The 26,196-nt window shown below is 46.0% G+C and overlaps 1 protein-coding gene across 3 annotated transcripts in view; it reads left to right on the forward strand.

Annotated features, from left to right (window-relative positions):
- LOC119978342 (peptidase inhibitor 16-like) overlaps positions 1-26,196 on the forward strand; it is a 54,434-nt gene that overhangs the window by 19,615 nt on the left and 8,623 nt on the right. Inside the window, exons 1-4 of one of the 3 annotated variants that reach the window (XM_038819914.1) lie at positions 445-737; positions 12,225-12,443; positions 15,387-15,496; positions 16,317-16,405. In XM_038819914.1, the coding sequence (XP_038675842.1) occupies positions 585-737; positions 12,225-12,443; positions 15,387-15,496; positions 16,317-16,405 (571 nt within the window). In that variant the 5' untranslated portion in view covers positions 445-584. Of the gene's footprint in view, positions 1-444; positions 738-12,224; positions 12,444-15,386; positions 15,497-16,316; positions 16,406-26,196 lie in introns of those variants that run through there. The other 2 variants (XM_038819913.1, XM_038819915.1) reach the window with 2 other exon arrangements.

Genomic DNA, 26,196 nt, shown 5'->3' on the forward strand with positions numbered 1-26,196 from the left:
CTCCTAATGTATATTTTTAATCAGTTCTATTGTCAATGTCTGACAAATGTTTTCGCAATCTCTTTAAATTATAGAGCATTTTGGATAAGGGTATTTCACTTTCCCCTTCGGGGAAGAACATGTTGCCCGTGTGTTCCCTTTTACTTGGAATATCCAGACTTTTGTCCTAAACAGCTCCTGATCCCATTAAACTCACGGTTGATCTGATATCCAGGCTAAGACTCGCCAGGGAGATGAGCTTGTCTGAAACTCTCTATATTGTGGGATTGGAACATAGAATAAATCTATGCATTTTAGATTTATGAATTTCCTGGGAATTACGTGACTTAGTTCTCCCCCTCCTCCCACTCCCCCGGGTGTTCCCTATTCAGTTCTTGCATGTCGAATGTTTTGGAACGACAGAGGGATCAATGTAAACTCGCAGCGGTTATAATATTCAAACTGTGCAGCGCAATGGAGAGCCCGCGTCGTCCGCTCCGCGGTTATAAACACCAGCATCGCGCCTCCTTTCCGCTGATTCGGAGACACCCCCATCTATAAAGTGGAGCTGATCTGTGCCCAGCGGAGTCGGGATCTGAGGAAGGATGGCAGCTTGGTCAGTGACAGTGGCGCTGCTCGTTTGTCTGACATTCCCCGAGCCTGTCCGCCCTCTGTCCGAAGCAGAGAAGGAGGATGTGGTCCATGCCCACAATAACTATCGCTCCGAGGTACCTGATGCAACCAGCATGCTGAGAATGGTAAGGGGCTCGAGTCCTTCTGGAGATGAAGGACCTGTCCGTTTTTACTGCACTCTGCTCCTCGAGGCTACAAGTTCTCTTGTACATTATTGTATTTACACTGGTGATATTGACACTGACTTGAGTTGATACATTTATATATTTTTTGCAGGAGTAATGCAATCGCACTTATTTTTAAAGGAGGGAATTTTTTCTCGCAGATCCGCAATATTTAATTACCTAATTAACAAAACCTTTATAACTCGGGTCCTACATTTATTTTAATTGGGACCATTTTCAGAAAGTTGCCTTCAATCCATCTGTATCGTTTGGCTTCTTTTTGGCGACAATTATTCAAATTAGATTTTGAAATAAATATATAACATTCCAAAAGTTTTTTTAAAAATTCGACTTAATTGATTTTTTTCTGGGTTTTTTTACGTTTTGGTTGATAGGAGACTGGAGGAGTTGTGAATGGGCAGGGAGCAGGGCTTGTTTTTTGCAAAAATATACTTTGTTCATAAAATATCTCGCAATTACAAAACGTTTCAAATTTTCTTAGACATAGAGCATACAGTGCAGAAGGAGGCCATTCGGTCCATCATGCCTGCACTGGCCCTTGGAAAGAGCACTTAAGCCCACATCTCTGCCCCATGCCCGTAACCCCACCCAACCTCTTTGGACACTAAGGACAATTTAACACGGCCAATCCACCTAACCCGCGTGTCTTTGGACTGTGGGAGGAAACTGGAGCTTCCGGAGGAAACCCACGCAGACACGAGCAGACCCTGCACAGGCAGTGACCCAAGCCGGGAATCGAATCTGGGACCCTGGAGCTGTGAAGCAACGGTGCTAACCACTGCGCTACTGTGCTAAGCACGGTAATGGTAAAGTGCAATGATATTCCCATTTTCTCCTGAGGTCAAGATGGGCTCTGAGGTGCTTCAATTCAGTAACCTTTTCAATATTTTCATAACAAGGAATAGAAATCTTTTTGAACTGTATACATTGGTCATGTTGCATTCTGTGGTTCTTCAATACAGTTCAATATGGTTAAGATTAAGCACACAGAGGGCAGCACGGTGGCGCAGTGAGTTAGCACTGCTGCCTCACGGCGCTGAGGTCCCAGGTTCGATCCCGGCTCTGGGTCACTGTCCGTGTGGAATTTTCACATTCTCCCCGTGTTTCGCCCCCACAACCCAAAGATATGCAGGCTAGGTGGATTGGCCAGGGTAAATTGCCCCTTAATTGGAAAAATGAATTGGGTACTCAAAATTTAAAGGAAACAAAAGATTAAGAACACAATCCAATGGGTTTTACACGGTTACTAGCCTCTCAGTCTACATTGGCGGAAAGGCCTTACACTGGCCTTACTAGGGCATTATGTGCTGATCACTGCTTGATCACTTCGTGGTCAAAGGTGTTGCGCAAATTTTTTCATGATGGACAGATGATACGGCATGGTCCAACTACTCGGGATGTTCCATGGCAACATGGTCAGACTCATCCTTCACAACACTGGGGACAGATAGAACCTCAATACCGTCGTGACATTTGGTGTTTGCGTACTGAGGATCTACGCACAACTTGATGCAGCCACACACAAAGGTGGCCATCAGGATGTGGCCAATGTTGGGTACATTTCTCCCTCCCTTATCTGGAGATTTATAAATGGTGCTCCTTCGTACACAATCCATCTTTGATTTCCAGATGAACTTGAAGATGGCTCAGGTGACTGTTGCAGCACAAGATCTGGGTATGGGCCAGACTCATGTACAGCAGCACCAAAAGTACCTCACAACTGATGACCAGGTTCTTACCCACAATGGAGAGGGAGTATCGCTCCCACATGCCAAGTTTCTGCCTCAGTTTTTGGTGCACACCCCAGCCACTCTGAATCTTATTCCCAGCATCTTCATGTAATCTGCTCTGAGGGTGGAGTGGGACAAGGAATCAGTCATCCCAGTTCCCAAATAACATGGGCTCACTCTTGCCACGATTTACCTTGCTCCTGAAGCCATTTCAAATTGGTCGCAGATGGACATTAGCCTCAGATTTGTGCAGAAGATGGCAACATCGTCCATGTACAGGGAAGCTTTGACTGGAATGCCTCCGCTGCCTGGGATTGTCACTCCTCTTATGCCCAAATCTTTCATGATTGACTCTGCAAAAGCTTTATACAAAATGTAGGACTCCAGATTTGATCTGACAGCATTCTGATTCCCACCCATTGATTGATTGAAACTGCTCTACTGATACTTGTGCAGAGAAGTTGGATCCAATTGTGGATTCCCTCGCTAAACTTCATTTTGGAGAGTACATCTATCATTAGGTGTGCAATATTCTGTCAAACGCCTTCTCCTGGTCCAGGACTTTGAGGCAGGTGTCCACTCTCCTTTCCTGCACATAACCAAGAGTATGATTGCCTATCAGAGATCTTCCTGCTGTTTGCAGTGCAGGCCTGGTCAGGGTGGATCTCTGACTCCAGAGCCGATCCGGTTGATGATCCGATTGGCGAAGACCTTGGACAGAATTTTATAGTCCACATTGAACATAGAAATTGGTCACCAATTTCAAATTTCTCCCCTTTCTCCCTTCCACTTGCAGATGAGGGCGATGATGCCTCTCCTCTTGCATTCTGACATGGTGCCGTCTAGAATCATACTTTCATACACTTCCAGCAGGTCTGGGCCGATCTAGTCCCACAGTGACGAAGCTGGTAAGCCATCACTGCCGGGGGGTTTACTTGTCTCAAAGGATTGACAGCCTTTGTCAGCTCATACAGGGTTAGCATTTTGTCCAAACTCTCTCACTTTCTGTCGTCTCCTGCTCGCTGTTGACGGGAAGGACTGGCAGGATGTGCTGTCTGTTGGCTTCAGGTCATTCTGCATCAGGGCATTTGCTGATCTTCAGCATATCAGACTGAAATGGCTTTACTGAACCATCATCTTCCTTCAGAATGCTGATCACAGAGCTTTCTCTGTGCACCTTATGGAATTTCTACAGCGCAGAAGGAGGTCATTTGGCCCATTGACTCTGCACCACCCTCCGAAACAGCACTCTATCAAGGACCACTCGCCTGCCCTATCCCTGTAACCCCACACATTGATCATGGTCAATCCACCTAACCTGCATATTTTTGGATTGTGGGAGGAAACCGGAGCACCCAGAGGAAACCCATGCACACACTGGGAGAACATGCAAACTCCACACAGTCACCCAAGGCTGGAATTGAATCTGAATCCCTGGTGCTGTGAGGTAGCAGTGATAACCACTGTGCCACCATGCGAAGCACGAGCTTGTCTCATCCTGCTCCATAGAGCAGACTCTGGACCAGAAGATGATCTTGGATGCCTCTGAGGCAAAGAGCGAGGCTTTCTAGCTCTTCACCTCTGGAGCTCCTCCTTGACATCAACCCCCATGGATTGTAACCTGAGCAGATTCTGCATGTCTTTCTGGAGTCCTCTTTCATCCCCCTGCCCTTGTTTCTCGCTCTCACCTTCTGAACACCTTTCGGCGGTGAAAATCCTCTTGATGTTGCCTTGATTGCTTCCCACCAAAGCGATGGAAACTCAGAGGGGTTTCACGTTCTCTCACCTTGTATTCCCTTTTTGAGTTTCTGTCGATTCTCTGGGGTCAAGAGTTTCACATTGAGCTTCCATGCCCCTCTGCCCACCTTCTGGTTTCACAGAAGGTGACCGGTGGTTAGTAGGGGGCAGTGGTCAGAGAAGAACACTGGCTTGATGTCAGTGGATCTGACCGTGGGCGCACGGGACACAATCAAGAAGTCTATCCGGGAGTGGACGGACCCATCTGGCCGCGACCATGTGTATCCGCGCTGCACTCTGATGGCAGGGTTGCAGAAGACTTTGTGCAGCTTGGCATCGTTTACTGTTTCCATCAGGCGTCTGAAGGTGATGTCCAGTTTGCCGCATCAACCAGCCACATTGATAATGCTGTTGAAGTCACCCCCCAGAATGATTGGCCTGGAAGTGGCCAGCAGCAGTGGGATCTGCTGAAGGCCTGCCAGCCGCTCACTCTTTATGGCCGGGACGTGCACATTAATCAGTCTGAGGTGAATGTTTTTGTCTGTGCTATCTGCTACAAGGAGGCCTCCACCCACCACCTCCTCAACTTCGGTGATGGTGAAGTTGCCACCCCGTAGCAGAATATCCAGGCTGAAGGATTGACAATCGTTTCCTCCTGACCAGATGGATGGCTTGTGAGACCACCAGCTCGACTACCGTGTGTAGTTACGGAGGTGCGGTATCTCACACTCCTGCAGGAACATCAGGTCGGCTTTAACTTTGGGCAGATAACTAAAGTCAGCCACACATCTTGAAGTAGCTTTAATTCTTCACATGTTAACTGATGCAATTTTGAAACCCATTTTAAAAAGTAGATTTACCAGTCACAGAGTCCAGAGTGTATTCAGTTGCAGATTCAGGTTGCTGGGTGTGTTTCTGCATATCTGTGGTGTTCACGAACTGTTTCAGAGGTGTAGAACTGAGAAGACAGTCTTGATCTACTTCAGGTCCACAACTTTGACTGGGTGACATGGGGGAGTAGTGGTATTGTATCCATGGTGTTCTTACATTGCACTCAGTCGGTGTTGGGTCTGCATGCTCATCTACGACTCGCATGTTTCTGCTCCTGTGTTTTATTTGCAACAGGTGTGCGTCCTTGCGTTTATCTTCCGGGGTCTGGGGTGCGTGGGTTGCATTGCTGCTCCAATTGACCAGTAGTTGATGTTCCCGGGGCGTTCCATTGCCTCCATCGTCTGTGGTCTGGGGCTCTGTGGTTCCCATACTGATTTGGTGCTTAGCCGCTTATTTTGTCAACAGCGGCCAGCTGGTCCTCCCTCATCTGAGGAGGAGGTAACAGTGGAAGTGCCAGTTGAAAGCTGCCACTTTTTACTGTTCACAAAAATATCAGCATTTAATTTCTTCAGTGTTTTCTGCTTGCGTATTCCCCTGGTCACTGTGTGCTCGGGCCCTTCTTGTTTTGTTCCCGCCTCACTATTGAATCTTCCTTTTCTGATGGAGGTGGGGGTGTTTTGTAAGGCTCTGCTGGGGCTTCCACGTTGCCTTTTGCAGTATCTTATGTAGCAGTGTCTTTGTTTTTGGTGTTGGAGGGTACATAAGCCTCCTCTGTGTTGATCTTCTTTCGCCCTCCATCACTGATGATTTGTGCATATGTGGCACCCTGTTTTATTGAAACTTACAGAATACTGAGAGGCCTGGATATAGTGGACTTGGAGAAGATGTTTCCACTAGTAGGAGAGTCTAGAAATCGAGGGCACAGCCTCAGACTGAAGGAGGCCAGTACGGGAATTGAACCCGCGCTGCTGGCCTTGTTCTGCATTACAAACCAGCTTCTAGCCCACTGAGCTAAGGCTCTGCTCCTATATCTTAGGGTGTTAAGCTGTACCGCCATGAAGTCCAAGCCAGAGGCTTAAACCTACATGAAGATCCATCAATAGCCGCAGAGCTCGAATGTTGTCTTCTTTCCTGCTGTGTTCTTCAATCCATCATCCACATGAATATCCACTGGTTCTTTGCAAAAACTGATAAGAATAGATACTACACTTGATCTTAACCAACAGGGAGCAGGTTTTTCTTTTTGCAAAAATATACCTTATTCATAAAATCTCTGAAAGACACATTACACAAACGATTTTTCACATTTTCTCCAGAGGTCAAGATGCACTCTGACAGTAATGAGAACATTTAATACATTTCAATATTTTTCATGATGGGGAGTACAATTATTTTCAAACTATACATCGTTCATGACACACTCTGCGGTGCTTCAATACAGTTATATACGGTTAAGATTAAGTACTGAGGGGTTTTACCCGGTTACAAGCCCCTAGGTGTACATTTGCAGAAAGGCCTTGCACAGTGGTCTTTCCCCATTGTGTCTTGGTGGTGGCTGTCCCGTGCTTGAGTGCATCCTTCAATGCATAGGCCTGGACCTTGGAATGTGCCAATCTGCAACACTCCGTCGAAGACAATCCTTTGCTCTGGACGTTCAGCAGATATTGGGCAAAGAGCGTCTTTCACCAAGTTGCGATCATCCAACAGCAGTTGATGTTTGTCTCAGTGTGTGTCCCTGGGACCCCAGCCCCTAAGGGGGGAGCAGGCTACTTATAGAAACTTAGCTAGTTGCAGTCAGTGTGATAAACTCAGCATCTCCCTGTTGCGATGGGGTTGGGAGAGAGGGTAATACTCATCTTTGTGAGAGTTGAACCACCTGACCTGTAATCTATGGATGTGGGTGGAAATCTCATACAGACCTGGGTCTGGATATTTTTTGGGTGGGGACAGTATTCTGATATGTGAGGGCAGGAAATAGGGTTGGGAACCGTCAGCCACATTTTGGCACCAATCCAATTTTCAGTGTTTATATCCTGCCAATGCTGAAGGTGCCCAACCTGAAATGGATGATGGCATAGTGACACTATGGAGGTATGTTTTCATCAACGCTGGTTCATTCAAATTATTCCAATGTAAAGTGGGTGTCCAACGTTGTCAGGTGGAAAGGACTAAATGGAATTAAAATAATTTTTAAAAAGCTCCAGCAACGATGATAAAAGGATTCCGAGAACATTTAGTGATTTGACAATTCGGATAGTTGTTTTAATAAAATATAAATCTGTGTGCTTTTCCTGTCTGTAAACCTAATTTGTGCTGTCTTGTTTTTGTCACACTTGTGTGCCAACTTTTACGACTGTTAATTCCTGTTACATTTTGCATTTCATTTTCCTGTGTCAACATTACTTGTCAGTCAACCAATCAATTTACTCAGAATGCTTTTTAAAAAAAGTCTTCAGCAACAAGTTATTTATGCACAAAATACATATACACTTTACAAATCTCACAGCAATATCCACATTCATTCAGTTAGCTTTTCAGTGTTTTGATATCTTAATAAAAAAACTATGAAGTCTCAGCTTCTACATAAATTTGTGCGTCAGCTGCATATTTTTACCTTCAAGACATTTCAATCACATTCTTAGATCCTGACTGTTGTAGTTTGAGGAATTTCCCAATATGCGATCTGTGCATTCTGAGCATTGCAGGCACTTGGTGTATCAAAAGGAGATACCGGTGTTTCTGCTCCCACTCCATTCTGCCTTCCTTTCCCAGTAGATCCCAATTTCCACCTGACATTCACAACCAGCAAAGCTGCTGGACTCTGCTCCTCTCCAAAGTGCTAGACATGCTGGACCACAGATAAGCCCTTCCTAGACACCCCTGCATTCCCAGAACCACCCCTCAGCACTCAATTCCTTAGACTTTGCACCCAGTGTCTCCAGATCCCACAATTCAGAATTTCAACAGAGATTCCATCTGCTCCAGAGGCCTTGTTGTTTTTCAGCTGTTGACCTAATTTTCAACTTCGCTTAGGGCCAAGGTAGCACCGGAACTGAGCTGGATGGGTTACTGAGGAATGGAGTTGAGGATGTTGCAGATATTGACAGAATCTAGGTGGAGTATTTCTTTGAAATGTTCACCTCAGCGAGCATAGACTCCCTTCTTGTCCTTGTTGAGCTCCCCTCCATATTGGCATTCAACAAGCTGGGCCCTTAAGTGTTTGGGGCAAAGATGGTCATGATAGCGCTCTAAAAACCATGCATGTCATTTGTGTCTGTGGGTTGTTGTATCTCCCACACTCTTTCCACCCAACATTTGTTCTTTATGTCACAGGTTCTATGCTGTGCTACTGCCTTTGACTGTAAACTTTTGCTTTTCTCGTGTGATGTGATCAAGTTTCTAGTCCAGGAAAGTTCTTCACTTATACTTGAATAGATTCTGTACCTCTTGATCATTTTTCTCAAACCAGTTGTGATGTTTCCCAGTGGAGATATAAAAGATCTCTTCATAGGTGCTTGTTATAGTGGAATTTAGCATCATCCAGGCACTATGGACACACTGAGCTCCTGGTGATGAGAGATTGAGCGGTTGGCAGTGAAGCGCTGACTGAGAAGGGCTGCCTTGGTGGAATCTTTGAGACATACGATGTTAATTTTATTACGGCATTGCTTCCATTGCTTTCGCTATTTGGGGACCAGGTTGAAGGAGATGGTAGATTAAATAAGGTAATGGGGTGGTGATTTGTCCAGCAGTTGCCAGTAACTGTCATGACATAGGTTATGTGGACATTCCTGCGAATCATTGACTGAATAATGATGTAGTCGAGCAAGTGCCAGTATATGGACCATGTATGATGCCATGAGGTCTATTGATGGAACAGGGTGTTGGTTATAACAATCTTATGTTCTAGACCTTTGGTTAGGAGGTGGACTCCATTGGAATTTGCCTTCCCCACTCCTTCCCTGCCTATCAAACCCTTCCAGAGATTCTTCCTGACTCTGGCATTGAAATCTCCAAGAAGGATCAGATGAGATATGAAACCAAAACCCTTTCTGCTCTCTTAGGAAGATGTTAAAAATGAGGGTGTTATTTTGAAAAACAAAATGGGGTTCTTCTAGTGTTTTGCCAACACTTCAACCTCATACACCACTAAAACCAGTTATCAGATCATTATTGTTTGCAAGGTCTCGTTTGAAAATTGGCTGCCAGCTTTCTGCACTTCAAAAATACTTACTTGGCTGAGAAGCTCTTTAGAATGTCCTGTTTGTTCTGTCTTTCTTTGTAATCATAGAATCCCTACTGTGCAGTAGGAGGCCATTTTGCCTATAGGTCTGCATCGACCATCTAAAAGAGCACCGTATTTAGACCCCCCCCCCCCCCCCCCCCCCCGCGTCACCCCCATAACCCCACCTAAACTTTGGACACTGAGGGACAATTTAGCTTGGCCAATCCACCTAACCTGCACATCTTTGGACTGTGGGAGGAAATCAGAGACCCTGGAGGAAACCCTTGCAGGCACTGGGGGAACATACAAACTCCACACAGACAGCCTCCCAAGGTCAGAATCGAAGCCAGGTCCCTGGTGCTGTGAGGCATCAGTGCTAATCACTCTGCCACCGTGCTGTCATTCTCATCCTTGAGTCGTTTTACGAGCTTCTAACTTCATTTTAGAACTCTTGTTTGTGTACCGGAGTCCTAGGCGGAAGCCCGAGGATAGGAATTGCAACCTTCTTCCATTTTGCAGCAGAGGAAATAGGCTCCTCAACTAGATAATGGCTGATCTCCTACTTCAATGCCATTTTCAAGCACTATCTCTGTATCCCTTAATATCCGTAATATCTAGAAATAGATCTCTGTCTTGAAGATACTCAATGACTGTGTCTCCACAGCCCTCTGGGGTAGAGAATTCCAAAGATTCACCACACTGAGTGAAGAAATTCCTCCTTATCTTAGTCCTAAATGGCCTATCTTTTATGGGGAGACTTTGTAGTGTACCCTGACTCTGGATCAACAGCCCCCTCCCACCCCCTCCACACACACACACACACACACACACACACACACAGCTACAGCAACCAGGGGAACATGCTTCTTGCATCTACCCTGTCAAACCTTGTAATAATTTTGTATGCTTCAATTCAATGACTACAAATCCGTCTAAATTATAGAGAATGGAAGCCCTGTCCCCTCAATCTCTGCTCATAGGACAATCTTGTCATCCTAGGGACCAGTCTGGTGAACTATTGTTGCACTCCCTCTATGGCAAGTGTATCCATCCTTAGGTAAGGAGACTAAAACTGCACACAATACTCCAGGTGCAGGGAACACCAAAGCTTTGTATAAGTGTAGCAAGACCAACCCCATATTCAAATCCTCTTGCATTAAGTGCTAACAGTCCATTTGACTTCTTAATGTCTTGCTAAACCTGCATGTTAGCTTTCAATGATTTATGAAGAAGGACATCACAATCCCTTTGGACATCAACATAATCTCTCACCATTTAAGAAATACTCTGCATTTGTTTTTCCTACCAAAGTGGATAAATTCACATTTTTCATAATATATTCCATTTGCCATATTCTTGCCCATCCCTGTCTAAATCAGCTTGAAGTTTTTACATCCTCCTCACAACTTACATCTCACTGTCTTGTGTCATCAAAAATTTGGTAATATTACATTTGGCCCCTACATCCAAATCATTAACATAAATTATAAATAACGGGCCCACGCACTGATCTTTGCGGTCCCTCATTAGTCATAGCCGGCCAATATGAGAATAACCCATTTATTCCTAATCTCTGTAATTCTGCTAGTTATATCATCCAAAACAGGTTTGTCAAACATGAATTCTTTTCACAAATTCGTGTTGACTTTGCCAATCCCACCATTATTTTCTAAGTTTCCAATTGTCGCATTCTTTATAATGCATTCTAGAATTTTCCCTAGTACAGATGTCAAGTTAACAAGTCTGTAATTCCCTATATTCTCACTGCTTCCATTCTTAAATAGTGGGATTACATTTGCTACATTCAAATCTGAAGTAACCATTCCACAATTGCTAGAATTTTGGAAGATGATCACCAATGTATCTACTACCTCTCCAGCCACCTCTTTCAAAACTCTAGGATGTAGATCATCAATTTTCAGTCCTATTAATTGCTCCTGTACTACTTTTTCACGAATATTAATTCTTTCAGTTCCTCATATTTGCTCGTCGTGTTTTTTCTTTATTCTTTCATGGGATGTGGGGTTGCTGCCAAAGCCAGCATTTGTTGCTTATCCTGAATTGCGTTTGAACTGAGTGACTTGCTCGGCCATTTCAGAGGGCAGTCAAGAGTCAACCACATTATTGTGCATCTGGAGTTACACATAGGCCAGACCAATTAAGGATGGAAGATTTCCTTTCCTAAGGGACAACAGGGTTTTTGCAACAATCAATTATAGTTTCATGGTCACCATTACTTTTTTTTAAATTTTCTCCTCTTTTTTCACATTTTCTCCCAAATTTACACCCAGCAACAATAAACAATAATCAGTAACAAGTGGAATGTCAATCCCCATATCAATAACAACAATCCCATCCTTCCACCAAACCCCCAAACATTAGCCCGCATGTTAACATAAACAAATAACAAAATGGAATCAGGAATCACCCATAGTCACCACTAACACAGTCAGTCCCCCTCCCCCCAACTCCCCCAACCCACACCCCCCCACACCCGGGAGTAATGTGCACTTGCTACCTGTGACCCAACGACAAAGTAGAAATGTCTTAGTTAATGCCAGGTATAGCCGAAAATACATGGATTACAATATCTGTACATCACCCAACATCACAATTTACAACTGATTGTGTCACACATCTGTTGAATGAGCATTGTTCCAGACTGGTATTGCTTTATCTATTCCTTGCTCTGATTTAGCAGATTTTGATGATTAATTTGCGGCAACACATTTATTTATCTCCTTCGTTTATGAGGGAGACACCTCTGGGTTTTTTTTCTATTCGGATGGAGCAAATCCGAATTTCCCTTAACTCTTAACTTAGTGAGTGATTTACAATTAAGTCCCTATTCTGTGGTAACCCATTGACTCGTGGTTGTTCATCAATGAATTCATTCATTTTTAGAATTGGGACAACGATTTAGCAGAAATGGCTGCTGAATATGCCCAGAAATGTGTCTGGGGCCACAATAAGGAGAGAGGACCAACTGGGGAAAATTTATACGTGGTTACCAGCCCACTTGATCTGAAGGAAGCAGTGAAGAAATGGTATTCAGAATTTACAGATTATACATATGAGACTATGGATTGTACTCCGCAAAAGATGTGTGGTCACTATACGCAGGTAAGAATTTAAATTGTATTATATGTATCAATAGATCGCCTTTACTGATTTGGATAGAGGGCATAGTTAAAGTTTTTCAATACAGCTAAGGTGCATTTTAAGATTATTTGAACCAAATTTAGGTATAATATGAATAGCAATTAGGAAAAATTGAATTTTAAACATTTGGATATGTCATAGGTCTCAACAATGAATCATTTCAATATTAATCTTTCCCTGCTCCCATTTTTAAAGAAGCTACTTCTCACTATTTTACTCTTAGTTTCTCTCTGTCTGCATTGCTCCACATGAGGCCAGTTTAGCTCATTTGGCTAGACAGCTGGTTCGTGATGCAGAGCGAGCCCAGTAGCGCGGGTTCAATTCCTGTACCGGTTGAGATTATTCTTGAAGGCACCACCTTCTCAGATGTGCCCTTCAGCTGAGGTGTGTTGATCCTCAGGTTAGATCACTACCAGTCAGCTCTCCCCTCATCTGGGGCTATGGCGACTTTACCTAATTCACATGGAACCATTGATAATATGCAGGATGAATTGACTGGTTGGTTGGTCACTGATCAAAATGGACAAACGCATGCTCATACACAGAATTCCAGTAAGTTGACTAAAAGCTCAGTACCAGTAAACAAACTCATTTACTAATTGCCAACTCACTGTATAACGGGTAAAGACACTATCAGGTCAACCACTGAGCCAATGGGTTAGGTTGTGCCAGGTGATTTTGTTTTGTGGTGGTCTGCCTGTCTTTGTCAACCTGATGAAGGAAAGGACGATTTCTGATCGATATCCAATAACGGCAATTGGAAAATCAGTCTATGATTACTGAATGGGATGCCCCTTCATGGCGAATAACCTTTTGTTTTTGAATATTTTTATTGGCATTTTCAATTATACACGGTAAAACTTTACATTCAATATTTACAGCACGTGCAGTGCAGTAAATTCAATCGCTCTTGGTGTTTCCTCCCCCCTTTCCCCTCTTCCTGCTTCCCCCCTCCTCCCTGGCTCTTCCTTGGCATTCCCCCTCTTTCATTCAGGGAGTTCTGTCCCCTAGCTCCTATTCTCCCTTTCCACACCCCTCCACTTCCTTTTATGTTTTCTGTTGCCGGCCTTGTGGGTTCGGGAGGGGGGTAGGGCCTTCCGCCCCCCCCCCCCCCCTTCCCCAATACTTCTCCCTGTAGTTCCCATGAGATTCCATCTCTCTTCCTCTCCCTTTCCCCTCAGAGTTGTGTACCTCTGTCTGCTTTCTCTCGTCTCTCGCTTTTTCCCTAGTTGCTGTTGGCTACGAACAGGTCTTGGAATAGGCCAACGAATTGCCTCCATGCTTTGAGGAAGCCTTTTTCCGACCCTCGGATGGTGTACTTGATCTTTTCCATATGGAGGAATTCCGCCAGGTCTGCCAGCCAATCTGCAGCTGTGGGTGGTGCTGCTGATCACCAGTCGAGCAGGATTCTCCGGCGTGTGATTAGAGCATGGTGAATAACTTGCTGATACTCTGCGCCTGGCCTACACATGAGAAATTACCATGTTGGAAGTATCAGTTTACTGCAGTCAGCAACCTCAAGAGAGGAGTGGAATCGGAGTAGAAAATTGGAAAGAAAAATCTAATAAAGGCATAGCCAAATGTCTCACTAAATAGTTAGAAACATACAAAAATGAAAGCTTGGTGAACCCAACCATCATGGTTTGATAGTTTGAGTTCCCCCATCGTGAAACTTATCAATGGCCTTCTCACAACCAGTAACCAGAAAATCTTCTGGGGAAGCAAAAACCAGAGAATGATCCTTTTGCCAATTTATGAAAAAGCTCAGAAATATCTCTCTGACCGCCCAGCCCCAACCACCAAAGGTGATCATTGTGTTCATTATAATATGGTATTTCATAGTGCGATTGACAATAATGGAAATTGTCAATAAATCCAGGACTATGTGCATACAACAAGTGATCAACAAATTATTGCTGCTGAACCCACATTATTGATTTGGTGGAGGAAAACATTTTAATGTTCATCATCTAATTTAAAAATGTGTTACGGATCCCTTGGCTAGTGTGCGGTCAATTCCAGCCCCACCTGACCCAGAGTCACAAAAGGGGCGAAATTCATTTTTATTTTAAATACCCAAGGTCTTTTGTTACCCAAGAACTACAGTCACTAGGTTTGTAAATATAAACACAGTGAACTTTTTATAATTAACAGTAATTATAATTAAATAGACAAAATAAATACAACTGGTATCTGCTATCTGATTTCAACCCCCCCCCCCCCCCTTTCCAACTCACCCCACCCTCTACACACACACAGACAAACAAAATAAAAATATAAGGGTCATTGTTTCAGATGGACGTCTTCCAGTTAGTTTCTTTCTCAAGTGCAGGCCTTTCGTTGGGGTATTTCCTTTTCCTCTGCTTGTAATCTTCACTGCAGAACCGTTGGGTTTCTTTGCATGGGATAAAACAGGCACTCACTGAGAGCACTGGCAGAGGGATGGAGAAAACACAGCATCTTCTTCCTTCCAGCGTCTTGAGCCCTCTGCCAGATTCTGCTTGAAACATCACCTGGCCAGAACCAAATCGCTGACTGTTGTCAGACACTGTCACTGGCCAACCCAATGGTTGCCACTTCGCCAACTGAATCAAATCCCTCCAGTCTGTTGGGTGCCTGAAAGTCTGAGCTCTCTGGCTCCAAACATAAAACTTCGTAACACGGTGTCGCAGTTTGAAACTTTCGAGTTCACGACTTGCTCTGCTCTTAAAGGTATGTCTCAATCAACTATCCATGGACCAAAAACAATAAGGAGAAAATAAAAGAAATAGGAACTAAGGAAATCAACAAGAAGAACCCATACAAATGTTATATTTAAAGTTTATTGTTAGTAACTGTATTTGATGCCATAAAACATTTCAAATTCATATTTATTTAAAATCTGTGATTATACTATGTTTGCAGGTCATCTGGGCAAATAGTAATAAAGTGGGCTGCAGTAGTCATTCTTGTGATGAAGTGAAAGGCCTGGAATATAAAAACATGTCTCTTCTGGTCTGCAACTATTTGCCTCCGTAAGTATAAATATTACTGAAATCTCTACAGGTAGCCATTTCTAATCCTGCCATGTTAAAATCTATATGTGTTACTTTTGCACAAATACTGTTTGGTTATGGGGGTCGGTTTAGCTCAGTCGATTGGACAGCTAGTTCGTGATGCAGAGCGCAGCCAACAGCGCCGGTTCAATTCCCGTACTGACTGAGGTTATCCATGAAGGCCCTTGTCTTTTCAAACCTTTAAAATAAATTTAGAGTACCCAATTATTTTTATTCCAATTAAGGGGCAATTTAGCGTGGCCAATCTACCTAGCCTACACATCTTTGCGCTGTGGGGGTGAAACCCACGCAGACACGGGGAGAATGTCCAAACTCCACACGGACAGTGACCCAGGGCCGGGAGTTGAACCCGGGTCCTCAGTGGCGTGAGGCTGCAGTGCTAACCACTGTGCCACATGCTGCCCGTGTCTTTTCTAACCCGCCCCTCGCCTGAAGTGTGGTGATCCTCAGGTTGAATCACCACCAGTCAGCTCTCCTCCTCAAAGGGGAAAGCACCCTGTGGTCATCTCGGACTATGGCAACTTTACTTTTCACAGTTAAGTTCTGCAAGGTAAACTAAATCTATGATCCTGCGGTATGTTTTTACATGTTGTGTTAACACAAACTGGAAGCACTTCTCTCTATTTGAGTACTTTTGTAAAGCAACTGTATCTACTCTTTTGTGATGCCACGTTTAAAAAGTCACACAGCTCTGAAGTGGTAAAAGTTAGGTTTCTTTCTGTGCACCATGTTTATCAGAGAATTGGTGAGCCCACTCAAACTTTATTTCTATTTATAGAGGTAACGTAGTCGGACAACATCCATATAAGAAAGGAACTCCCTGCAGTGAATGCCCAGATGGAACCAAATGCATTGAGAATCTTTGCAGTGAGTATCCCCCTGTGAAACGTTTTGGGTTTAAGTTAGTTAAATCCAAGTCTAGATTCTGCAAAAACCACCTGTCTGACAGAAACTTTATCTGCCAGGATTATGTTTTAGGAACACAGGGATATTTTCGTCCCATGATTTTCCATCTATTTCAATTTTATTGGAACTGTTTCTGGGCCTTTACCAGAATTGCTATCTTGGAAAAAAATAATCAAAATCCACCCATTTACGGTTTGACCTTGAGCTAGAGCCAGAAGTTAAGTTGTTTCCTACAATATGGCCTTGTTTCTGAGACTGATTCCTGCTACCACTTTGCTCTTATGACATTCTAAGCTCTTTCACTGTGTGTGATTCTTTGCTGCAGATTGAAGAACATTACAAATGTTCCCTATTCGTCCTGCAAATTCGGGAGCAGTGAAGAAAGTGTTTCCACACATTTTATCTTCACTGACCTTTAAGTCAGCCAGGTTTTCCTCTGCAGAAGGACAGGGGCTTAACTTAACATGACATCAACGGGCTGCAACAGCTTTTTAATTTTGGCATTCAGGAGTCCTGCAAGGGGCCAAGTCTAACATCCGTCCCAATAAGAACTGCATGGAGTGGTCAGCTGAGACCAAGACAAGTTTCAAAATTTTACTTGGAAGCTGTGCTCCCTTGGACCCCAGAAGGACTACTTGAGTTTCCTCAACTCCAGGCCTGTCTCAATCTTCTCCGCCGCAACCAGCATTTGTTTGGCAACCCTACCATTCATATTTATTTTATGTTGGAACCTGCTCCCTTGGGTCCCATCACTGTCTGGCTCATGCTCCAAGTCACGCTCCTGCCTACCGACCCTGTTGTTATTCCTGCTGGCAGGGGACAGATTTAAAATCTTCATGAGACCTGTCTATCGAAATTGGCCAGACATTGCTTCCTTGATGACTTCCAGATGTGTCCCATCCCAGGGGCCCCACACATTGGCCCGACTTCCTCAACAGTTAATTAAATACGCATAAGATGAACTCATCGAACTGAGTCATCAAAGACCTTACCTTGATCATAAGGTCAGAAGTTGGGATTTTCACTGACGATCGCAGTGTTCTATTCTTAATTCCTCAGATAACGAAGCAGTCTGCGTCCACATGCAGCAAAGCATGGATGACATTCAAGCTTGGGCTCGTATGTGCCAAGTAAAACTCCAGATAATAATTGTCTTCCAACAAGAAAGACTCCAACCACCTTCCCTTAGCACTCAATTACATTACTGAACCCCCCACCATCACCATTAACCACTAACTTCACTGAACCAGGCAATTAAACACCATGAAAGCAAAAGCAGGTCAGAGACTCAGTATTCTGTGGCAAATGGCTCACCTCCTGATTCCCCAAAGCTTTTGCACCATCTATAAGGCTGAAGTCAGGAATGTGATGGAATACTTTCTCCAGTTGCTTGGATGAGGGAACCTCCAAGAACACTCAAGCTCAATATCATCCAGGACAAAGCTAAACTCTTGATTGGCGCCCCATCCACCACCATAAACCTTTACTCTCTCCACCAGCGACCACCATGCCTGCAGTGAATACCATCAACATGATGCTCTGCGGTATCTCCCCAATGCTTCTTTGACATCACCTCTCAAATTGACAACCCTTACCACCTAAGAAGGACAAGGGCAATTGGGACATGGGAACACCATTAACTCCAAGCTTCCCTCCAAGTCATGCTCCATCCAGACTTGGAAATATATCGGGGGGATTTTCCTGCCATTCCCGGCAGCTGGATCTTCCGGTCCCGCCAATGGCAAATCCCTGACAAGGGTTTCCCGGCAGCAGGGGTTGGCTTCAATGGGAAATGCCATTGAGGCTGTCCGCCATGGGCAGTGGGACCAGAAAGATCCAGCCCACTGCCCATGGCGGACTGCCTCCAACCACCGAGATACACGCTGCGGGGAGGTGCGGTAAATCACCCCCCCCCCCCCCCCCCCCCCCCCCCATCATCTTTATTCATCATCACCGGGTAAAAAGTCTGGAACTGCATACTGCGTTTGACAAGGTCCAACATGGCAGACTGGTACAAAAACTAAAATCACATGGGATTCAGGGTGGGCTGGCTAGATAGACACAGAACTGGCTTGGTTATAGAAGGCAGAGAGTAGCAGTGGAAAAGTGTTTTTCAAATAGTGATCTGTAGCTAGTGGTGTTCCGCATGGATCAGTGCTGGGACCTCTGTTGTTTGTACTGTAGTATACCATAGAATTTACAGTGCAGAAGGAGGCCATTCGGCCCATCGAGTCAGCACCGGCTCTTGGAAAGAGCACCCTACCCAAGGTCAACACCTCCACCCTATCTCCATAAACCAGTAATCCCACCCAACACTAAGGGCAATTTTGGAAACTAAGGGCAATTTATCATGGTCAATCCACCTAACCTGCACATCTTTGGACTGTGGGAGGAAACCGGAGCACCCGGAGGAAACCCACGCACACACGGGGAGGATGTGCAGACTCCGCACAGACAGTGACCCAAGCCAGAATCGAACCTGGGACCCTGGAGCTGTGAAGCGATTGTGCTATCCACAATGCTACCGTGCTGCCCTGTATATATAAATGATCTGGTGGAAAATTAAATTAATAAGTTTGCGGATGACAAAGATTGGCAGAGTTGCTGGTGGTGCCAAGGATTGTCAGAGGATACAAAAGGGTATAGATAGATTGGAGACTTGGGCACACAAATGGCAGATGGAGTTTAATCCAGACAAATGCGAGGGGATGCATTTTGGAGAATGAAATCTAGGTATGAATTATACTGTAAATAGCAGAACCCTGAGGAACATTAACATAAGAGGGATCTGGGTGTGCAAGTCCACTTTCCTTAAAAGTGGCAACACAGGTGGCCAAGGTAATTAAGAAGGCATATGGCATGCTTGCTTTCATCAGCCGGGGCATTGGGTACAGGAGTTGGGAAATCATGTTGCAGCTATAAAGAACCTTGGTTAGGCCGCAATTAGAGTATTGCGTGCAGTTCTGGTCACCACATTATCAGAAGGACGTGGAAGCTTTGGAGAGACTGCAAAGAAGGTTCACCAGGATGTTGCCTAGTTTTGAAGGTGTTGACTATGAGGAGAGGTTGATTAAACTAGGATTGTTTTTCACTGGAAAGACGGAGGCTGAGGGCAGACCTGATAGAGGTCTACAAAATTCTGAGAGGCATAGACAGAGTGGATAGTCAGAGGCTTTTCCCATGGATGGAAGTGTCAATTACAAGGGGGCATGGGTTCAAGGTGAGAGGGGGAAAGTTTAAGAAGGATGCACGGGGAAAGTTTTTCACGCAGAGAGTGGTGGGTGCCAGGAACGTGCTGCCAGAGGATGTGTTGGAAGCAGGCAGGGCCGGCTCAAGGCACTGGCAACTCGGGCAGTCGCCCGGGGCGCCATGTGCTAGGGGGCGCCAGAGACTCGGGTTCCGCGCATGCGCAGTTGGGCCGGTGCCAACCAGCGCATGCGCGGTGGCCGCCTTCCCCCAGGGCGGCCCCACTCGGTCCGCTCCCCCCCCCGGTCCGCCCCCCCCTTCTCGGCCCCCCCCCTTCTCGCCCCCCCCCCCCCGGTCCGCCCCCCCCCCTCCCCTCTCGGGGCTCCCCCCCTCGGCGCCCCCTCTCGCCGCCCCCCCCCCCCCCCCCCCCCGCCCCCCCCCCCCCCCCCCCCCCCCAAGGGCGCCGAAGTTCAGCTTGCCCGGGGCGCCAGCAACCCTAGGGCCGGCGCTGGAAGCAGGCACAATAGCAACATTTAAGACGCATCTGGATGGGTACATGAATAGGGAGGAAATAGAGGGGTAAGGACTGAGTAAGGGCAGAAGGTTCTGTTTTAGTTAGGGCAGCATGATTGGCACAGGCTTTGAGGGCCAAACGGCCTGTTCCTGTGCTGTACTTTTCTTTGTTACCTTCACACACAGGCTGAAGTGGTTTATTAAGGCAACTCATCATTATCGCTTCAAGGGCAATTAGGAATGGGATTAAAAGAAACATTTACGACTTTCTGTCAGCTTCAAATTTCAATTCGTTTTTTATTTGTACATGAGTTGATGATGATGGTAAGTCCACATTTATTGACCAACCCTTGTTATCATGAGAAGAAAGATGGGAATGGGCCTTCTTCTTGACTGTCTGTGCTTTGGAGGTGAACCTGGAGCTTATGTTGTTTCCATGGCATTACTGCCCTTATCATTCTTGGTGTCTGCAGGGGAGAGAGAGGGCAGTGTATCCTGTAGATAAAACATACTGTGGCTACAGTGCCTTGGTGGCAGAACAAGTAGATATTGTGTGCAATGGCAGGCATACCAACCAAATGATCTGCTAGGTCTTCGATGGCGTCATGTTTCTTGAATGTTGTTGCAGTTGCACATATTCAGTCCTTACCTCAGCCTTGTAGATTCTAGATAGAATTTGAGGGGTCTGGAGATGATTAAAATACCCAGACTCGGCCTTGCTGCTATTGCCACATTTGTTAAATATATTTGGTGCAGTTCACCTTCTGGCTAATGGTGACCCCAAGAAGACGGGGGACGAGGTGATGCTTTAGTTGAAATTCAGGGGATGATGGCTGATGATTCAATTGTTTACGATGCTGATTATTTGGCACTTAGGTTTTGCAAATATTATCCATCACTTGTTAATCAAAGCTGAAAATCACTCAAACCATGTGTAAATTAGCACGGGCTGTTTCACGATTGGAGGAGCAGTAAATTAAGTGGAACATTGTGGATCTTCAGGGAGCAATTCCAGCCTTGATTCCTTTTAAAAATATTTTTATTCACATCAGAGAGTACATAAACATGAACACATAAACTTTCAAGAACATAACACAATCCCCACATTGACATTTTTTCCGTTTTCCTTCCCTTGACCCCCCCCCCCCCCCCCCCCCCCCCCCATCCCCCTGCACCCCCACCGCTACCCTCTGGCAACAAACAAATCCTCAATCAGGGACAAGAACAACATCCAACTCACCAAGAACCCCCCCCCCGCCGACCCCTCCTGAGGGCGAACTTAATCTTTTCCAATTTAAGAAATTGTGCTACATCCCCCAACAACGCCGACACTCTCGGTGGCTCCGCCAACCTCCACTCGAGTAGAATGTGTCATCGAGCAATCAGAGAGGTGAAGGCCATCACTTTGGTCCTCTTCTCTTCCAGCAGCTCCAGTAGATCCGACACTAGATCCGACACCCAATAATTGCTACGAGTGGGCCTGGTAACATCTCCACCCCCACGATTTTCGATAATGCTTCGAATGTCGGGCCCCAAAAGCCCACTAATCTTAGACATGACCAAAACATGTGGATACAATTTGCCGGCCCCCCTCCACATCTCTCACCCGTATCCTCTATCTCTGGAAAGAACCCGCTCATCCGAGCCCGCATCACGTGGGCCCTATGCACCTCCTTGAACTGTATCAAACACATCCTAACATAGGAAGACAGTACATTCACCTGGTGCATTATCTTAGAACAAAGAACAAAGAAAAGTACAGCACAGGAACAAGCCCTTTGGTCCTCCTAGCCTGCACCGACCAGGCTGCCCATCTAAACAAAAATCTTCTACACTTCCGGGGTCCGTATCCCTCTATTCCCATCCTATTCCTGGATTTGTCAAGGTGCCCCTTAAACGTCACTATCGTTCCTGCTTCCACCACCTCCTCCGGCAGCGGGTTCCAGGCATCCACTACCCTCTGTGTAAAACACTTGCCTCATACATCCCCTCTAAACTTTGCCCCTCATACCTTAAACCTATATTCCCTATAATTGACCCCTCTACCCTGGGAAAAAGTCTCTGACTATCCACTCTGTCTATGCCCCTCATAATTTTGCAGACCTCTATCAGGTCGCCCCTCAACCTCTTTTGTTCCAGTAAGAACAAACCGAGTTTACTCAACCGCACCTCATAGCTAATGCCCTCCATACCAGGCAACATCCTGGTAAATCTCTTCTGCACCCTCTCTAAAGCCTCCACATCCTTCTGGTAGTGTGGCGACAGAATTGAACACTATACTCCAAGTGTGGCCTAACTAAGGTTCTACACAGCTGCAACATGACTTGCCAATTTTTATACTCAGTGCCCCGGCCAATGAAGGCAAGCATGCAGTATGCCTTCTTGACTACCTTCTCCACCTGTGTTGCCCCTTTCAGTGACCTGTGGACCTGTACACCTAGATCTCTTTGACTGTCAATACTCTTGAGGGTTCTACTATTCACTTTATATTCCCTACCTGTATTAGACCTTCCAAAATGCATTATCTTACTCCAAACCTTCCACCCCAACTCCACACCCTACTCCCCCTCCCTCTTCCGCTGAATCTCCTCAATTGGTGCTTTCCCTGTGCTCACTAGCCATCCATAAATATCCACAATCTTCCCATCCCCCAACTTGTCTGGAGAGAACAACCTGTCCAATGGATTGTGCTCCAGTATCTGAGGGAACGAGGGTACCTCCTTCCACACAAAATCTCATACTGTATATAACTGAAACCCGCCACCTCCAGCAATTGGTATCTATCTTGTAACTCGCCCACCCTTGCAAACCTTCCTTCAATGAACAAGTCCCTCACCTGTTCCACCCCTTCCCTATGCCACCGCCTATATGTCGCATCCAGTCCTGCTGGGGTGAACCGGTGATTTTCATAAATACGGCCAGTACTGACATGCCTCCCACACCAAAATGCTATCTCAGCTGTTTTCAGATCTTTGTGGACAATGCCACCACTGGACTCATCATATGCCTCGCTGGGTAGAACAGAAGAGGGCCTTAACTTTAAGTTTACCCCAACACAACGTGTTCTCCACCTGCACCAACTCCGTCCCTCCCCCCACCACTGCCGGACCATCTCCATGTTTGCCGCCAATAATAATACAACATATTCGGGAGCGCCAGCCCTCCCACCCGCCGGCTCCTTTGTAGAAACTCCCTCCGAATCCAAGGCGTCTTGCCAGCCCACATGAACGCCGAAATAAGCCTATCCACCTTACAAAAAACGGCTTTGGCAGGAATATCGGGAGAGACTGAAACACAAAATTCTTGGCAGGACGTTCAATTTGACCGTCTACACCCTCCCTGCTAACAATAGTGGGAGGCATCCCACCTCCTCAAATCTCCTTTCACTCCCACCACCAAGCTGGCCAGATTCCATTTATGCATCATGGTCCAGTCATAGGCCACCTGAATACCCAAGTACCTGAACCTACCCCAGGCACTCAAATCTGCCCCTCTCCCCAGGGCGGTTCACCGGAAACACTTCATTTTTGGCAATATTCAATTTGTAGCCTGAAAAAGCACCAAACCCTCCAATATACCCATTAACCTATCCATACTTTCCAATGGATTGAAAATATACAGCAGCAAGTCATCTACGTTAGGTGAGACTCTATGCTCCCTGCCTCCCTTACAATGTCCGACCACTCGTCTGATGCCTGGAGCGCAATGGCTTAGGGTTCGATAGCCAACACAAATAGAGGTGCGGATAATGGGCACCAGCGCCTCATACACTGCGTAACCGGAAATCACCCGAACTAATCAAATTTATCCTAACGCTAACTGTGTGGGCTGCATATATCAAACACACTCATGAGATAAACGTGGGCCCATACCCGAACTTCCCCAGGACCTCAAATACCTCCCTCTCAAATGCCTTCTCCGCATCCATGGACACAATAACCTCTGGCACCCTACCCTTCGACGGCATCATGACCACATTGAATAATCGTCTAATACTGCTCGACAGCTGCCTTCCCTTCACAAAACCGTCTGATCCTCCGACATCATGTCCAGCACACACCTCTCCAAGCACCTTGCTAATACCTTAGCCAGCACCTTCATGTCTGTGTTTAATAGGGAGACAGGCCTATGCGATCCACACTCCACCAGGATTAACAAAATCGATGCCTGAGCCATCGTGGCCGGCAGCTTTACCAGCACCAAAGAATCGGAGAACATCTCCAGGAGATGTGGGGACAACGCCGCCGCAAACCATTTGTAAAAATCAACCGGGAAGCCATCTGGCCTGGCACCTTCCCGCCTGCATCGACCTAATCGCCTCCATAACCTCCTGTAGCCCTAGTGACACCCCCAATCCCTCCCCCTATCCCCTCTCAACCTCTGGGGTCACCAGCCCATCCAGAAACCGCCCCATCTCCACCTCCTTTCTTCGAGGCTCAGACCTGTACAATCCCCAAAAACAAATTTCAAATGATTTATTAATTCTCACCAGCTCACCCCCCTCATCCCTCACTTGTACTATCCCCCACTTGGCCACTTGTCATCTCAATTAATGCACTAGCAGGTGGCTGGTCTTCTCCCCATACTCTTACAAACCCTCCCTTGTTCTCGGAGGCTGGCGCACTGCCTTCCCTGTCGTCAGCAAATCAAAATCCCCCTTGCAACATCTTCCACTCCATTAAGAGCTCCCAGGTCGAGGCCATAGAATACCTCCAAAATCACGTCCACCAAACACTGCCTTTCTGTCCTCTCCACCTTATCTCTATGAACATTGCACAAAATCTCTTCCCCCACCCCATACGACTGCTTTCAAAGCCTCTCAAAATGTGGAGGGTGAGACCTCCCCATTCTGACTGAACTCTATATACTCATTAATTACCAGTCACCATTCCACAAAACGTTTGTTTAGCTGTAGCGTGGCGGCCATCCTCCATGATGGTCCCTGTGCCTGGCCCACGTCAAGCCTTACATCCATAAAATGCGGCACATGGTCAGAAACCACGATTGCCCATACTATCCCCGGGAGAATCGTATTTCCCACCACAAGAAAATCTATACGGGAGTACACACGATGCACATGGGAGAAGTAGGAAAACTCCCTCTCTCCCAGATGTCTAAACCTCCACGGATCCACCCTTTCCCCCAAATCTGGCCCATGAACACCCCAAGTTACTTCACCATTCCTGACCTAACCAGTGTTATTGGGCTCGACCAGTCCAACTGCGGATCTAACACGGAGTTGAAATTACCCCCCATTATTAATTTATACGAGTCCAGATCCGGGATGTCTACTACCATCTGCTTAAGAAACTCCACATCATCCCAATTATTTCATAAAAGTTTACTAGCATTACCGACGTCCCCCCAAAACCCCACTGACCATCACAAACTGACCCCCTGGGTCCCGCACCTCCCTGGCCACCACAAATGTCACCCTCTTACTGAATAAAATCACAACCCCTCTCAACTGAATCCCAAATGATTCATTTTCCTTTCTTGTCCAAGTCCTCCCAGAATGGCCGCCCCCTCTCATCTGCCCTGCCTTTGCCCAACAAACTGTCTGCAGCACCCGCGTCACTAGTATCCACCCCTCCCTCCAAACCCTATCCCCCCCAACACCCCCTCCCATCTACCCCCTCATTCATTCTGTTCACCAGCATATTTGCTCGCGTGGCAACTCCCACCTGAAGACCGAAAGAAACGCCTCCGGCCATATCGCCCAAACTGCCCCTCCCCCCAAAATGGCTACCCACCTCCAACCTTTGGAGGAGTCCCAGCCCAGATTCATCCCCCCACCTAGATCCTCACCCTCCAACAGGAGAGAGACACCCAAGACTCTGACCCATCCTCCCTCAACCATTCTAAAATACCAACAAGGCCAGCATGTGAAAACAAAACAAAATTTTGACAAATATTCTACAAACATCTCCGAAACCAAAACACCAAGAACAATCCCACCATCAACCCTCCTCCAAACCATGCTCCTTAATTAAACCACGTGCCTCTTCGGGCATCATAAAATAATATTCCTTCCCCTTAAAAATCACCCAAGG

This window comes from Scyliorhinus canicula, chromosome 15, assembly GCF_902713615.1.
Source record: "Scyliorhinus canicula chromosome 15, sScyCan1.1, whole genome shotgun sequence".
Classification (NCBI taxonomy): domain Eukaryota; kingdom Metazoa; phylum Chordata; class Chondrichthyes; order Carcharhiniformes; family Scyliorhinidae; genus Scyliorhinus; species Scyliorhinus canicula.